Source organism: Pagrus major, chromosome 13 (genome assembly GCF_040436345.1).
Source record: "Pagrus major chromosome 13, Pma_NU_1.0".
NCBI classification, from domain to species: domain Eukaryota; kingdom Metazoa; phylum Chordata; class Actinopteri; order Spariformes; family Sparidae; genus Pagrus; species Pagrus major.
In genome coordinates this window covers 23,539,779-23,556,429 of record NC_133227.1, presented here as the reverse complement: position 1 = coordinate 23,556,429, position 16,651 = coordinate 23,539,779, and the positions used below count along the sequence as shown (strand labels likewise).

Sequence of the window (16,651 nt, the reverse complement as noted above, 5' to 3'; positions counted from 1 at the left end):
CAGAGTGTGTTTTGGCTGACAGTGATATATTGAGCTTAAACAACACGTATTTTGTTCCAAAACTCAGGATCTTTAAATCTGACTATTTCAATGGTTAAAAAAATTAAAATGTGTTATTGCTTCAGATTTCTTTGGTCTAGGTGGAAAATCTTCTGAAACAGCAAACAGAAACATAACAGATGAAGGTTATGAGGTTTCTGTTTGGAGTTATGGAAGAAATATTCAGATCCTTTACTGAAGTAAAAGTGGAAATAGTAGAGTCCAAAAAAAGTCCTGCATTCAAAATGTTTTACTTGCTTCTAAAAGTACAGAAGTACTATGAGCAAAATGTACTACTCAAAGTGTCAAAAGTACGTACTCATAATGCAGAGTGGTGTCATTCAAAGAACTTCGTTCACTGTGTATTTTGTGTCTTATTTTGGCAAATAAGTTACGTGTAGGGAGGTGGAGAAAGCCTGTAACCATAAAAAAAATGTGTAAAAAGAACAATTACTATCAACTACTCAATTGCTAGTGAAGAGGAAACCAGATGAAGATATTATTATATGTGTAGTATTAACACAATATCAATATTTCCATTTTTTTATATTGTAATATTGTGATTATCATGAAATTGCAACACCCTTATCATATTATATTATATTATATTATATTATATTATATTATATTATATTATATTATACTATATCATATTATATTATAATACACCAGGAACAAATACATTTGATTGAGTATTGTAGTCTGCATCAATGTGGAACTAATTTAAGATACTTTATATACTAGGCTACTGGATAATTTAATAGTGTATTACTGCATCAGAAGTATAAAGTAAAATAAAATATTCCGGTGAAGTACAAGTACCTCCAATTTGTATTTCAGCACAGTTGCTGAGCAAATGTCTATGTCTGTTTGAATAATCTGGGAGAACATTTAGAAATGAAGATATTAGCCTAATAAGAAATAAATATTAATAAAATAATGAGTGTGTACAAGACCATAGTGAGACAATGAAAAGAAAACTCAACTGTAAGACTGAAGGTTTAAAGTTAATTCAGAAAAAGGAAATAAATAAAACAAAAACAGTAGCTTTATCCACTAAATACTTGTATTATTAATGTATTTACTGTGTACAATCAACTCAAACGCTGCTGACAGTCTGTGATGTGATAAGGTTAATCTTCATCCTCCGTCCAGTTCACGCGAGATTTCACGAGAGGATAAGTTGAGGGAACATGGCGACGTCTAATTTGCTAAAGGTAGGACCCACTTCAATTCAATTATTTCCATTTAACGCTGGCTAAACTGCTTGTCACTTTGTCAGGGTGAAGTTAGCGTTTAGCTCCAACCTTAACGAACAGCACCGAGCGGCCGAACACGACCGCGCTGTCAGCGTTGACTTTGGCTGGGAGCTGTTAAGTTACATCTGGCTAACATTAGCTACTTATCAGTGATTTAGCTGGCTAAATAGACAAGCTACAACACAGCTAAATGTGAAGGAAAGAGGCAGATACGAGGGAGACGGAGAAACACAGGGACGCGTAACGTGTCCGGGATACATCGTTAGCTTAACCTGCACTAAAATATGACTAGTATCTGTGTGTGCGCTGGCTACAAATCTCATATCATCTGTCAGTCAGTGAAACAGGAATCTGCAGCTGACCAGCCCCTTGAAATACATGCTAAAGGCTGCCAGAAGCAACTGTCGTAGTAGTTTTCTGTGCATTGAGTGAACGCTAATCCTCACCTGCTGTTTTGCTAATCAAGCTTAGCTTGACAAGAAGCTGTAGCACTGTGATTGATTCAGTCATACTTCATATCGTCAAGCAGAGGGACAGGGGAGCTTTCAGAGCTAGCAGACAAGAGCTCATAGAAATATGGCATTGCAGACACAATACAAGACTTTTGCAAGGAAAAATAAAACCTGTGTGTGTATGCATCTAATATAATGTTAGCTCATGCATTGATTGCAATCCCATCTCTGTTTTGTTCTGTTCCTGTACAATACCAACATGATGGCAATCTCACACTCTTCAAAAATCCTGTCACTTTCCTGTACTCAGGCAGAACATGATTTAATATGCCAGTCTCGTATGTTTTGGAGCAATCATGTATACTTTACACAAAAACCTGCTGACACAAATTCAGCAAACACCCAGTGCTTTAAAGGGGAACTGGTTACTAATCTTGGGTAATACCTCTCAGCCTGTGAAGCAATTGTGCCAAGGAAGGCATGGGACGATATGAAAATGTAATGTTACCATTATCCTGTTCAGCATAATTGCGGTTCATGATATTGTGCTAAAATATATTGGAATCACTTTAACCTTACATTTTGTCTGGAAACATATTTTGATTGTATCACAGAGAGGAAACACATCTTTTTAAAGTGAAAAACAATCATCAAAGTAAATCATAAAGTCTTCCTGCTCAAATAAATGATAAATACATGGTGGTACCCTCATCTCCGTGTCTTTCCTTAGTTTTTAATCCGTAGTATTTACACACATCCGATTTAACTTGTTTTTGTGGGGATACATTTTGCAAGCCGTGCCTGCAGACATAGTGACAGGCTTAGGTAATTCAAAATGAATAAGGAAATCAATGTAGGACTGTAAGTCAGCGAGCTAGACAGCTTTTTCAAGTCGTTCATGTGAGAATATTCACGGTTATCCCAACAATTAAAATTCAGCAGACATCCAGTGCTTTTAAATGGGAAGTAGTTACTTATCTTGGATAATAACACTCAGCTTGTGAAGATATTTTCACTATAATGTAGGGCTGCATCTAATGATTATTTTCATTGTTGAATAATCTGTAGATTATTTTCTCCATCACTGGATTATTTGTTTGGTCTATAACATGTGAGAAAATGGTGGAAAATGTCAGCCAGTTTTTTCCCAAAGCTCAAGATGAGTTTCTCAAATGTCTTGTTTTGACCACAACCCGAAGATATTCAGTTTACTGTCATAGAGGAGGAAAGAAACCAGAAAAATAATATAAAAATAGTTGGCCATTAATTTAATAGTTGACAACTGACTGATTAAGAACTTTGCCAGAGTGCTTTGGGGTTACCACAGCTTGGATTAGGAAACTACATGTACATAACGTAAATCAAACTGCTGATGTCGAGTATGAAAGACCTGTGCTGAGTACCAGTTTCATACTATGGTATATGATACATATAGAGTACAGGATGTACTATACTTACATGTATATGTACACACTGTTTCTTAGGTTCTGTTCATACAGTACATGTTACAAACTGACATCATAGCTGCTTCACATTTTGTATATAGTTTAGTTTATTTTGTATATATCATAGTTACATCCCGTCTCTTGATCGCTACCATTCTGTACATGAGTTTGTCTTTATTTATCTGAACATGCATTTCAATAGTGTTTGCAGTATCTGGTTGGATGTTTTGTTGTACTGATACTGTTTGTAATGACGTAGAGCTGAAACAATCAGTCAATGAATTGATTTGTAGGTCAAAAGAGTATTAACTGCCAACTATTGTAAAATAATCGATTATCTTTTTTTTAAATGTCAAACAGTTGTTGGTTCGAGCTTCTTAAATGTGAGGATTTGCTGCTTTTTTTTGTAATTTCTGATAGTAAATGAAGAGTCTTTGGGTTTTGAACTGTTGGTTGGACAGAAAACGCAATTTGAAGATGTCACTTTGGGCTCTTGGAAATTGTGATGTGCATTTTTCATTTTGTTTTAGACATCTTAGAGACTGAACAGTTAATCAAGTAATCGTGAAATAAATGCAGATTGATCAAAAAAGGAAGTAATCGTTAGTTTCAGCCCTACTATTCGTTTTGTCCATATTTACATTCTCCCATATCATAGCTGCTTTATATTTTGTATTACATTTTGTATATTGTTTAGTTTATTTCACAGTTACATCTCTTCTCTTGGTCACTACCCCATTGGTCAATTATTCATTCTGTTTATTAGTTTATCTTGAGTCATCAATATATTCTTGGAATCTAATCTGCAGGACATGATTTTTGCACTTTTATACAAGAAATCAACATACTTAATTATGTTATACTTAGAGGAAAAGGTAGAAGTGATGCGCCGTCAGAATTTTTTGTACATAAACAGCACATCAGACATGGAAGGTCAAATGAAAAGATTCTGTTGGTCGGCTGATTTTATTGGAAATGTTGTGTTTTGGGGCTTGGCCAGAAGTCAGCATGTCTCGGCCTCTGCTGCATAATTTTTTATCTTTTCTGTTTTTTATGAGGCCCCCAAATCTTTCAATGAAAAATGAGATAAATATCGATTAATTTATTAGAGTCTAAAAAAGAGAATGATTTAATTTTGGCATTCTCAATATAAAACACTGATTTCATTACTTTTTGTTTTATTGTTTCTTTGTGTTTATGTTTCCAAAAGTAGTCCAAGGTTGTAAATGTTTATGAAAATCACCAGATTTTTAAAGGGAGTTTGGAACAAGTGTAAATTTGTACAGGATAAATATAAATTTGTAGTGTCAAATTGTAATTAAGCCTAATATTCTATTCCTTCGGTGTTGTTTATGTTTTGATCCTTATGAAGGTAAAAAATCTTATGACCAGTTTGAATCATGAACTTTACTTCTTGTCTGCTTCCAGAACAAAGGCTCCCTTCAATTTGAGGATAAATGGGACCTGATGCGTCCCATAGTGCTGAAGCTGCTTCGGCAGGAGTCCGTCACCAAACAACAGTGGTTTGACCTGTTCTCGTAAGTTTACTTTAATAGATGGGCTTTCACTTTTGACACCAATATCGAAGGCAAACCGGAAAAAGGTGAAGAAGGATAATTCTTTCAACATTGTTTGTCCTCTTTTGTTTCCACAGAGACGTCCATGCTGTATGCCTGTGGGATGACAAAGGTCCAGCTAAGATCCACCAGGCCCTCAAAGAGGACATCCTAGATTTCATTAAACAAGCACAAGCAGTAAGACGAGGACCAGAATTAGATTTTTGTTTCATCATCTTTGACATTATTTTACAAAGCAGACAAGAAACTGATGCTGTCACCCTCACCATCATAAACTTTGTTCTTTCTTCTCAGCGGGTGTTAAGTCACCAGGATGACACGGCGTTGCTGAAGGCCTACATAGTGGAGTGGAGGAAGTTCTTCACACAGTGCGACATTCTGCCTAAGCCTTTCTGTCAGCTGGAGATCACTCTGATGGGCAAACAGGGAAGCAACAAGAAGTCCAACGTGGAGGACAGCATCGTTCGCAAGGTGAGGACGAGCAGGAGTGGAGAAACTTCGAAACCCAAATAATCATGTTGTCTCTTTATTGTGAGTAAAACTACATTCTGATTATTTGTCCCTGTCTCTGGTCTCACTGTGGTGACCTCAGCTGATGCTGGACACATGGAACGAGTCCATCTTCTCTAACATTAAGAACAGGCTACAGGACAGTGCCATGAAGCTGGTCCACGCTGAGAGGCTGGGAGAAGCCTTCGACTCCCAGCTGGTCATCGGAGTGCGAGAGTCCTACGGTGAGAAACACAGTAACACAGGTCATCTTACTGTTCACATATCTGCACTCTACAAGTCTTACAGGACCATGAGTGTATTCTGTGATCACATTCATGAGGGATTATTTCTAGCTGAACCAAAATCTTTTCGGTTACATTTTTCATTTTTGGTTGAATACATTTTAATTATCTTTATCAGAGTAGCCTCTAAACGGACTGTACTGACATGTGGCATTAAAGATATGTGGCTCTAGAAATATAAAAGTTATCATATATAAAATGATCACTGCAGTCGTCGTTAAACTCCCAATTTTTATCGTTACCTGAAAAATGGCTCTAGCTCTTGCAGTCTTCTCCTCCACCATAGTCCTTCCAGCTAGCGTAAATGCTGTGATGTTTATTAGTAGGAAGTGAAGGACATTTAATTAATAACATTTTGTGTCCTTCATCAGAAAAGTACTTTCACAAGATGGCCGACCTTGTGGCTGAGTGATTTGAGAAGCACTCCATGTAATCGAAAAACAGCCCAACCTTTGTTGCGTGTCATCCCCCTTTCTCCACATCTCTTCTCTCTTTCTCTGCCATCACTATCAATCCGGCAAAACACATTTAACAAGGAACTAGTTATCTTGGCAGCAAACATGGCAGTGGTACCGTGATTACTTTTACTTTTACGGTAAGATCTCAATAACAATAAACAGTGTTTATACATACTATTAGTATTTTTGTTGACGCAATGTGCATAGGCGTCGTTCTAGGAGCATGATAAACATGTTGCTTAAAAATAGGGTTGTCACGATTCTCTGGATTTAACATTCGATTTGAATTTTAACAACTTGACTTTATCCTTGTGGCTTTTTGCGGGTTAAGATTGGGCAAGTTCAAATCATGTTCACCAAATATAAAGATTCCCGAGATAGAGAAGATAGACATTCAGTTTGTTACAAAATTTGTATTGATTAAAATCTGTCCTGAGTGAACGCTCTTCCCAAACAAATCAATGAAAGATCTCTGAAAAATGATGGTGTGTGTTTTTTTTTTTCTTTTTCTGTCTGAGCAGTGAACCTGTGCTCCAACCCTGACGACAAGCTGCAGATCTACAGGGACAACTTTGAGAAGGCGTATATGGATTCTACTGAGAGGTTCTACAGAACACAGGCACCTGCCTACCTTCAGCAGAACGGAGTCCAAAACTACATGAAATATGTGAGTATGAGTCGAGGATGTAGTAAAGGACATTGAAACCAAAGTTAGAATAGTTTTGGTTATTTCTCACACAAGATTTCTGTATTTTTTTATCTGTTTTTTTTCTTCTTCCGACTGGTTTGAAGTAGACTGCAACTAACAAATATTATTGATTAATCTGCGGTTTATTTTAAAGATAATCCATTAATAACAGAGTCTATAAAATATCAAAAATTATGAAAAAGGCTCATCACAGCTTCCAAAACCCAAAGACTCTTTATCTACTGTCATAAATGACTATGACAGGCAACAAATCCTCATATTTAAGAAGCTGGAACCAACAAATGTTTGAAATGATTAACTGATTATCAAAATACTTGATTAGTTTTCTGTTGATCGACTAATCGTTGCAGCTCTAGTTTGAAGTTGACATGTCTCAGTTGGAAAACATAAACGCACCATAAAAGTTGTGGGTTGTTTAGTCGCTGTCAAACTCCTTAATAAACTCCTGATAAATATAGTAATAAGATGTTTTTGATGTCGATTATTGCTTATTTAGCCCTGGCTAACAGGAACATGTGCTCCTAATCCAAGTTTTCAGGAGCGCTAAGAAGTAGAGCTGCAACGATTAATCACTTAGTTGTAAACTATTTTGATAATTGATTATTTTATTTGAGTGTTGTTGGCAAACAAGACATTTGAGGATGTCATTTTGGGAAACACTGGTCAACACTTTTCACCATTTTCAGGCGTTTTGCAGACCAAACATCTAGTTGATTAATCGAGAAAATACTTGACATTGAAAAAAGCCATTAGTTGCAGCCCTACTTTCCAATTTTGATCTGACAAACCGGATCAAATTCTGACCACATAAGGAGTCACTTTAGGTTGTTTATGATGCTCAGAATGTGTTCAATGTTCTACAGCTGCTCCTTTTCTAAGGATTATGTGTATTAATGCTTTTTGGGCCACTGTGCGTCATGACAGCTACACCTGACAACCAGAGGGTAGAGTCTTGAGCCAATGCTAAGCTCATCATTCATGGACCTTAAACTGACATTTTAAGAGGCATAATAGCAGGAAATGTAAGGAATATCTTACTTTAAAGATATTATTTGATTGATGTTGTTTTCAAGACAATTTCTGTTGCAAAAATGGGAAAAACAGTGCCATCAAGTTGAGATTAAAACACATTTTTAATAATTATTTAGTGCTAGTCAGTTGATAACATGGAAGGTCTGAAGTGCTGAGATCACAACAATTTCTGCTCTGTGTAATCACTCCGATCCAAGCACTCTGGAGTTTGTAGTCGCTGCTCCCAGCATGCTCTCTGCTCACACTGAAAGAAAACAACCCAAAGTTCTCCTCATAACAAAGATAATAGCTGCTGTCCTGCAGTCTAATTTCACAACATGAAGCAGAAACTTCAGACTTGTATCGAGGCTCCTGTTGCCTGTTCTGATGATGTTGGCAATAAACCAGTTGGATGAATCAAAAGAGAAAACAGTCAGACAGCCAGCGTGAACCGCTGATCTCATGCCTGTCTTCTTCACACTGTCTCTCTTACTGAAACAGAACTGAAGCATTTTGTCAGATAACGCGCAGCAAGGGCCAGAAATGTTCAGTCCCAGTCACAGTTTGATCAAACTTTATTACTTTATGTAAGTCAGTAAAACTTCAAAGAGGGCTCAGCTCCTCCAGAGACCTTCTTCTGGAGGACTTTTCCACAGTAAAACCATCAAAATAATCCTAAAAACAGATTATTCTTCAGATGAAATTGGAAAATATCCTTCTTCGGGGATGCATCCTGGCCTGATTGTTGGCAGAGGATCAGTTTCATGCATATTTCTGTGAGTCCAAACACTGTGGGTGTTGGGATCACAGTGTTTTGACATCCTTTTAGGTTCTTTTTCAGCCTTAAAAATGTCAGCGCCATCGACACTGAGAGGTTTCAAATCTCCTGAACTACTTGCCTGTCTTCTGAAGTTTGATCCACAGCAGAAAAAAATACTGTATATTGTGAATATAATGCTTTTTGAGATGCTGTTGAGTGTTTCATGTGAAAAAATGTGATAAATATATGTGTATGTATTGGTGTGCATTTTCACCAGGCTGATTCAAAGCTGAGGGAAGAGGAGAAACGTGCACTGAGATATCTGGAGACGAGACGTGACTGTAACTCTGTTCAAGCTGTGAGTATTACACACATGTATAATGTAGTATTTTATTGGTGTATCAAATTATTATACTGCAATACTACTGTATAAATATTAAGTGTATCTTGATATTATAATTACATACCAGTAATCATACTGTTTGATATTCTGCTTTCATAATAATCTTACATACATTAAATAATTTTACAGTTAAGTTAGTAGTAAAACAGCCTTGGAGCCACAGTCTTGTCCACTATTTTTCACACCATGGTGCAGCTCCATTGTTTTCGTTTGCAGTTTTATAAATTTAACACATCAGTTGCTTCACTTCCCACATTTATGGTATGTTATTTATCACCTCCGCCAAGGAGCTTATGTTTTGTTCCGTCCCTGTTTGATGGTTGATTGGTTTTGTCAGCAGGATTACGCCACATATTGTGTTGTATTTATGCTATTTTACACCATTTTACACATATTTCCACACATAACAGAAATGTTTACATGCATTTTTTTGCACTTAAATAGCAACTTGTATGTATTTCTTTTATATAAAAAGAAAAGTTTAACATTTAGTGAAATATTTATTTCTTGCCTACTGTTTGATTAGAAGATAGATATCAGTCTCATGTCTGTACAGTGGAATACATTATGTTTTGTTTGTTTAATCTGTACACAAACTGTAATGTAGACATTTAAATGTATGGTTTTAGAGGGAGTAACTTGCGGGAACTATTTGTTGGTGAACACTAAACAGTCAAGCGTAGTGACAGTACGCAGCTCCCTGTATTGTAGTCATGTTGAGGTTGCCAGGTTTGATATGTTGACATGTTTGACATTGATCATGTCTTTACAGACAGAACAAAACCTGTGCTCACAGCCTGTATCTGACAACCTGAGCTGTAGCAGGAGATGAATGGATAAAAAGTTGTTCATCAGGAAATAGTTACAACATTGTTGTTTTTGACATTTCTGTTTGTGAGCAGCTCAAACAAATCAGACTTGAGATTGATATCGATCTTTTCACCTCACTCCTGAAACAAGAAAACAGAACACATTTCCCGAAGTGTTGTATTTTTTGATGCTCTACACATATCTCATGTGTGTCTCTGTATTGTTCTCCCTCTGTTTATCTTCCCAGTTAATGGAGTGCTGCGTCAATGCACTGGTTACATCTTTCAAGGAGACCATCTTAGCCGAGTGTCCAGGCATGATCAAACGAAATGAGACAGAGAGTGAGTACGGCAGGACCGCTCCCACCAAAGGCTCAGCCAGCTCAGGTTTGCACCAGGATATAGCCCTGACCAAACCTTATTGTCCAGCGTCTGAACGCCTGTACAACATCCGTGTGTGCTGTCACCTCTCCTCTTGAATCAATGTGTGATGATACAGTTAGGACAGTTGGGGAATATCCTTGCTTAACAGGACGTAAATCCACTTATAAGAAGAAAGGCACTCCTCATCCAGTCATCCAGTGATGGTTGTCTCTGCATCCATGAGGGCATTGCAAACAGGAACTGCTAAAAGATAATTCCATGCCAATCTGACAAAATGTAAACAAATAACACATAACAGGCCACAAGATGAAGCCCATAGCTAATTAACTGACTGCACTGCAATGTTTTAGATCCTGTTTACATCCCTCAAAGCCCCCAAATTATGAGAACTGTAGTTTCCAAATTTGGAGAGTGATAATGTCCGACATAGAAGAAAGGCAAAGACCCGACCCCACCTGATATTGGCCTATCACAGGTATATTGGTATGGCCCTTTATGTTTCCCGATATGTGTTGATATGAAAACTTTCTCTTTACAGATTATCATGCAGAAAAAGATGCTGGGGGGTAGTTAAATTCCCAGTTTAGTTTTAGTGCACTGATGTCCTTTTATGACAAAGTTTATTGTTAAACTCCTATCCTGCCTTCGTTTCGTACAGTATCTTTATTACATGTGTTTGATAGCCACATTTGAGGGATCATTACCCAAAAACGTATCTTTATCGGCAGATATATTGATATCTTATGTTTTCTGTATTGCATTGAGAGCCAAGAGTATCGGTCAGGCTTTAAACATATATCATAGAGTTACATACATACAGTTTAAAATTGACAGGTCATCAAAATCCACTCAGACATCCTAAAATGAACTTTTGTAATGTGGATGATTCAAATGTAAGATACAATAATACATTATATTAGGAGATGATTAGATTTTATATATATTGAAGAGCTTTTTTTTCTATAATTGAGACGTCTGCTCGGTATCTGGGCTGCTTAAACCACCCATCATTACTTTTTAATACATCTGTGTGTGTGTGTGTGTGTGTGTGTGTGTGTGTGTGTGTGTGTGTGTGTGTGTGTGTGTGTGTGTGTGTGTGTGTGTGTGTGTGTGTGTGCGCGCACTCTTGCGGTTTGATTGAACAAATGGATAAATGGCGTCCACAGTAATGGATTTTAAAGTAGCCCATCTCCTGCTAGCTCCCAAACAGAAGCTTATTATTCAATATCTGAGGTCAAATCAGAGTACCGAGTTACTCTGCATCAGCTAATGATTATCTTCATTATTTAGTATCGTTTGGTTCCATTTGATCTGTGAAATATCAAAACGATGAACATTAATTTCATGTGGCACCAGAATCAGCTTGTTTTTGCACTTTTAACGTCTTTTTAGGTTTGATTACAGTGACCACTACTTTACTGGGAACTGAATCTCATCATAATTTAAACAATAAAAGTGATAATGTTGGTTTCCTCTCCATCACAGAGCTCCATCTGATGTTCTCTCTCATGGACAAAGTGCCCAGCGGCATCGAGCCAATGCTGAAGGACCTGGAGGAGCATATCATGAGCGCTGGCCTGGCTGATATGGTGGCCTCAGCGGAGACGATCACCTCTGTGAGTGTCACTCGTACTTGTATACTGATCAGAGTGGGGGTGTTAACGGTCAAGTTGTCCTGATGTCAATGAATAATTCCAGTTTATTAAGTCTAACTTTCAGGGTTTTCTGACAACCTTGTTCTCACCAAAGTTAGTTGCATCATCTGTTCTTTGTTGCAGGACTCAGAGAAATATGTGGAGCAGCTGCTCACCTTGTTTAACCGCTTCAGTCGACTGGTGAAAGAAGCCTTTCAGGACGACCCACGCTTCCTGACAGCGAGAGACAAAGTGAGCTCAAATTTTACTAACATGTCCTTTAACAACACGCTGTCATTGTGGGACACACCTGACAGAAGACGTTCTTAAACTGACTGACGTCCTGTTTTTCTTCACAGGCGTATAAAGCTGTTGTGAACGACGCCACTATATTTAAATTAGAACTTCCCCTGAAACAGAAAGGGTGAGAGATGCTTCCTGTGTGAAATTCAGTTTTTTACTTTAAATGATAAAGGCAGTAAATGTCTGACTGCGTTAGTTTTCCTCACCTGTGTGTACAGGGTCGGTCTGAAAACTCAACCAGAGTCCAAGTGTCCAGAGCTGCTGGCCAACTACTGTGACATGCTCCTGAGGAAGACCCCGCTGAGCAAGAAGCTCACGTCTGAGGAGATCGAGGCCAAGCTGAAGGAAGTGGTGAGTTTACACAGAGTTAAATCTTTTCAAAAGAACAATACTCAGAGTTGAACAGTGTGTGTCCATCTTAAAAATGTTTTGTCGATAATTCCATGTGTTCAGTACACATAAACTAAAGGAAGATTTCTTCAGAAAAAAGTCCAGAAAAAACCTGCGGCACTTGAAGCAGCCAAAAAAGCCTAACTTGACTTTTAATGTGGGCGGCGGTGATCATCTGTGTACTCTTTGCAGCTGTTAGTGCTGAAGTACGTCCAGAACAAAGACGTGTTCATGCGCTACCACAAAGCCCACCTGACCCGTCGACTCATCCTGGACATCTCTGCAGACAGTGAGATAGAGGAGAACATGGTGGAGTGGCTCAGGGTAATTCAGCTGTACTCAATTTCTACTGATGCGAAAAGTTGTTTTTATTTTGCATTACAGGTAGTTTTTCTTCACATCTAAACTGTCTTCCTGTGATGTCATGTTTCCTGACAGGAAGTAGGGATGCCAGCTGATTATGTCAACAAGCTGGCCAGGATGTTTCAGGACATCAAGGTGTCGGAGGACCTCAACCAGTCGTTCAAAGAAATGCATAAACACAACAAGCTTGCGTTACCAGGTGAGAAGAAGATGTTAACCCTACTCACACACTTCATATATACGGAGCAGACGTTACAGCCTGCACATTTGAGCAGCTGGAACCAGTAAATATTTGGCATTTTTACTGAATAAATGACTTGACAGTGATTTGTTGACAAAACATGACAGAACTAAAGACATGCTAACTGTTGGTGTCAGTCAGTGACTAAGACGTCTTTGTGTGTTCCTCTGCAGCCGACTCAGTCAACATAAAGATCCTGAATGCTGGAGCGTGGTCGAGGAGCAGCGAGAAGGTTTTTGTCTCTCTGCCCACAGAGCTGGAAGATTTGATACCAGAGGTAGAAGACTTCTATAAGAAGAACCACAGCGGCAGGAAGCTTCACTGGCACCACCTCATGTCCAACGGCATTGTGAGTTTAACAGATCTGTACAGAGAAACACACAATCATGCTACACATAACTTGGAAAGATATACGAGTGGCTTCACATGCCTGTCAGACTTTTTTTGTTGTGAATTTTTAGTGAGTAGCTTGTTGTAGCTGTGGAATGGGACCCAACAAACTGTCATTTCTCCAGATAACCTTTAAGAACGAAGTGGGCCAATATGACCTGGAGGTGACCACCTTCCAGCTGGCTGTGCTGTTTGCCTGGAACCAGAGGCCCAGAGAGAGGATCAGCTTTGAAAACCTCAAGTTAGCCACTGAGCTGCCGGACGCCGAGCTGCGACGCACTCTCTGGGTAAATTTTCGTGAATCAGAGATGTAGTCATTGCAGTGCTGTTAGTTTAGATTTTTTTAAATTTTTGAGGTACCTTGTTCTTTATCAGATTCATTAATCTGATTATTTTTGCTGCTTCCCTCTGAATCATTATGCATTCCTCACTCTCCCAGTCTCTGGTGGCGTTTCCCAAACTCAAGCGGCAGGTGTTGTCTTACGACCCGGTAGTGTCTTCACCCAAAGACTTTGCAGAGGGAACACTATTCTACGTCAACCAGGAGTTTTCTCTCATGTAAGGAAACTCTTTTTTTTGCTACGAGTTGAATGAGAAGATAGCCTGGCTCACAAATTTTCACTTTAACACTTGATTTTTGTATATATTGAAAAGAAACTGTAGACCTATACTGTAAATTGACTCATTGTTTGTGTTTTTTAATGAACTTTACAGAAAAAACTCCAAGGTTCAGAAAAGGGGGAAGATCAACCTGATTGGTCGGCTGCAGCTCACCACAGAGCGAATGAGAGAGGAGGAGAATGAGGGCATCGTCCAGCTCAGGATACTGAGAACGCAGGTATGGAAAGGAGCTCGCAGCAGGCTGGTGGAGATGCTGCTGGTTATGTAACACCACCTGCTGTGAATAAACGGTTTAACCTTCCATCTCCCATCATGGAGCTTCAGCTGACACCTGTGGCGATGTTTGTCCGACCCATCCGTCTTACGTGTTTTCACACTTTTCTCTTTCTCATGTTTCCCAGGAGGCCATCATCCAGATCATGAAGATGAGGAAGCGCATCAACAATGCCCAGCTGCAGACGGAGCTGGTGGAGATCCTAAAGAACATGTTTTTACCACAGAAGAAGATGATCAAGGAGCAGATCGAGTGGCTGATAGATCATAAGTACATAAAGCGAGATGAGACCGATATTAACACCTTCATCTACATGGCATAGCACGGCACGTTGGGACGACTCGTGTTGACTTTCAGTGGATCAGGCCTGATGGACACTAGGATACTTCCAGGCTCCCCGTCCTCTATTTAAAAAAGAAAAAATCCAATCTTGTGCAGGGAGGCATGAATCTAAGACTGAGACCTACCTATTTAAAAAAATAAGTGGAACTTCCTGCCTTAAAGTTGTACAAAGAAAAAAAAAGTTGCAGTGGGAGTCTTCACCAAGTGGTTATACTTGTTTTTAGTTGGAGGGGGTTTACGTGCTGTCCAGATGACAGATGTCCAGATGTTTTTGATGCCATGGTGGTCGTCTGGGCAGCTACTACAACTACGCTCCTGCTCAATGATGCTTGTGCGAGTCTAAAAGGCATGCTGACAGGAAAAAGCTGAGGAACTTTGGACTGCAGATATTTCAGATCCAGTTTTAATCCACGTCAAACCCCAGACCATCTGAACCTCTTCACTGCTGCTTTAACCAGCTAGCTGGATTGTCGCGGGGCCCCCGAAGCTGTCGTGACTCTCTGCAGTCATAGTTAAAGTGATCAAACACTTAATCCGGACATTCAGTTTGTATAAAGAGCCAGATAAGCACTTCACAGTTTGCAGGACTGAACCAGACAGAAACTCCAAACCCCGTCAAGCCTCTGTCCCTGGGTAAAAAAGGAGAATGTGAGGGGAAAGAAAATTAGCATATTGCTATAATCCAGAATCCATTTCCCTCTATCAGATGTACCCAGGGACAGAGGTGAGGTTGGAGTGTGACGGGAGCTCAGATCACGTCTGTGACAGCTCTCTTTTCTGCAGGAAGCCTGGGGGAAGAGGCTGAGGTCAGTATTACACATGGTAAATACTACAATTCAAAGGTATAGGAGAGTGTACCATGAGATGTGAATAATGAAATGATTAAATAAACAGCACCTTATTATAAAACAACATGCAGGCCTGTCATTCATTCTAGCTCTGGAAAACAATTCCCCAGAGTCTGTCTTTTTGTTTTTGTTTGTCTGCATATAAATGAAATGATTAACGTTTATTAAAGTACTGATGAAAGTATTAAATTTTACAGCTGTATACTGGATCCTGCTGGAAAGTAGCAGCCTCACATTTCTAATAAGTTATGTAGTATGATATCGCTGCATTGAAGCCATTTCCAATACTTACTGAACAGTTTGCAGTTTTGCAATATCACATTTCTTTTTTCCCCCAGAAGAAGACTGGAAACGCGGGAAGACCGCTAACAGGCAACAATTTGTTGCTTTACAACATTTTTATGGAAGCTGATGTTTTATGTGCACGAACACCTAGCCTTGATTTAAAAAAAAAAAAAATCATAATGATGAGATAAAGTCATGATTATGAGTTAAACAGTAGAAATTATAAGATAAAAAGCTGAAATGTTGACCATTTTATCTCTTAACAAAACCTGGATTGAGATAAAAGTTGTGATTAAAGGCGAAGGTACAACAGTGTAGAAAATGAACAATCTGCTGTGTAGCGATCAACAGCTTGGAGTTTGTAGGAGGCATACTGTTGAGAGAAAATTGAACTGTTCAGATGTAGTCCACCGGTCCTGAGAGAGGCGATCCTGCAGAGAATCATTTGCAGTCTTCTTGTTTTGGTCACTTACCAAAGCTTGTGAGGGCTGAAACATAGATCAGTCAGTAAATCAAGAGCTCATTGTGGCCCAGAGAAAGTCTATAAACCCACTGAAAGTCTGTGCAGTGAGGACGGCCAAACACATGTAGCTGATCATGGGGGGCCTTTTACATTATTGTGAACGGTCAGTTAGGCTCTTCTCCCTCTTGCACAATTCTGTTCCTCATCCCATTAATTAAATGAACAGCTATTTCCACCAGCAGGTGGTTCAGAGGTGAACGGTAACCACATCAGCTGTTACCCTCAGAGACTAAGAGCTCCGTCAGTGAAGTATTCAACCATCTTCACTTCTTCTGTGGTGCTATTTCTAATGGTGGGAATGTACTTTATACATTGTAAATGTACTAAATTATTAATG

General features: G+C 38.9%; 1 protein-coding gene across 2 annotated transcripts; it reads left to right on the top strand.

The window, feature by feature from the left end:
- Positions 1-1,200: 1,200 nt before the first annotated feature.
- cul5b (cullin 5b) lies at positions 1,201-15,570 on the top strand. 2 transcript variants are annotated; one of them, XM_073480018.1, is made up of 19 exons: positions 1,201-1,256; positions 4,624-4,733; positions 4,850-4,949; positions 5,067-5,243; positions 5,365-5,506; positions 6,546-6,691; positions 8,782-8,862; positions 9,965-10,058; positions 11,586-11,716; positions 11,879-11,986; positions 12,094-12,158; positions 12,256-12,388; positions 12,620-12,751; positions 12,866-12,989; positions 13,205-13,380; positions 13,547-13,708; positions 13,861-13,979; positions 14,136-14,259; positions 14,444-15,570. In XM_073480018.1, exons 1-19 carry the CDS (start codon positions 1,233-1,235, stop codon positions 14,636-14,638), a joined length of 2,343 nt encoding a protein of 780 aa, XP_073336119.1. In that variant the 5' UTR covers positions 1,201-1,232; the 3' UTR covers positions 14,639-15,570. The 2 variants fall into 2 exon arrangements, with proteins under 2 accessions (XP_073336119.1, XP_073336118.1); XM_073480017.1 differs by having other exon boundaries at positions 9,965-10,103.
- The last annotated feature ends 1,081 nt before the right edge of the window (positions 15,571-16,651 follow it).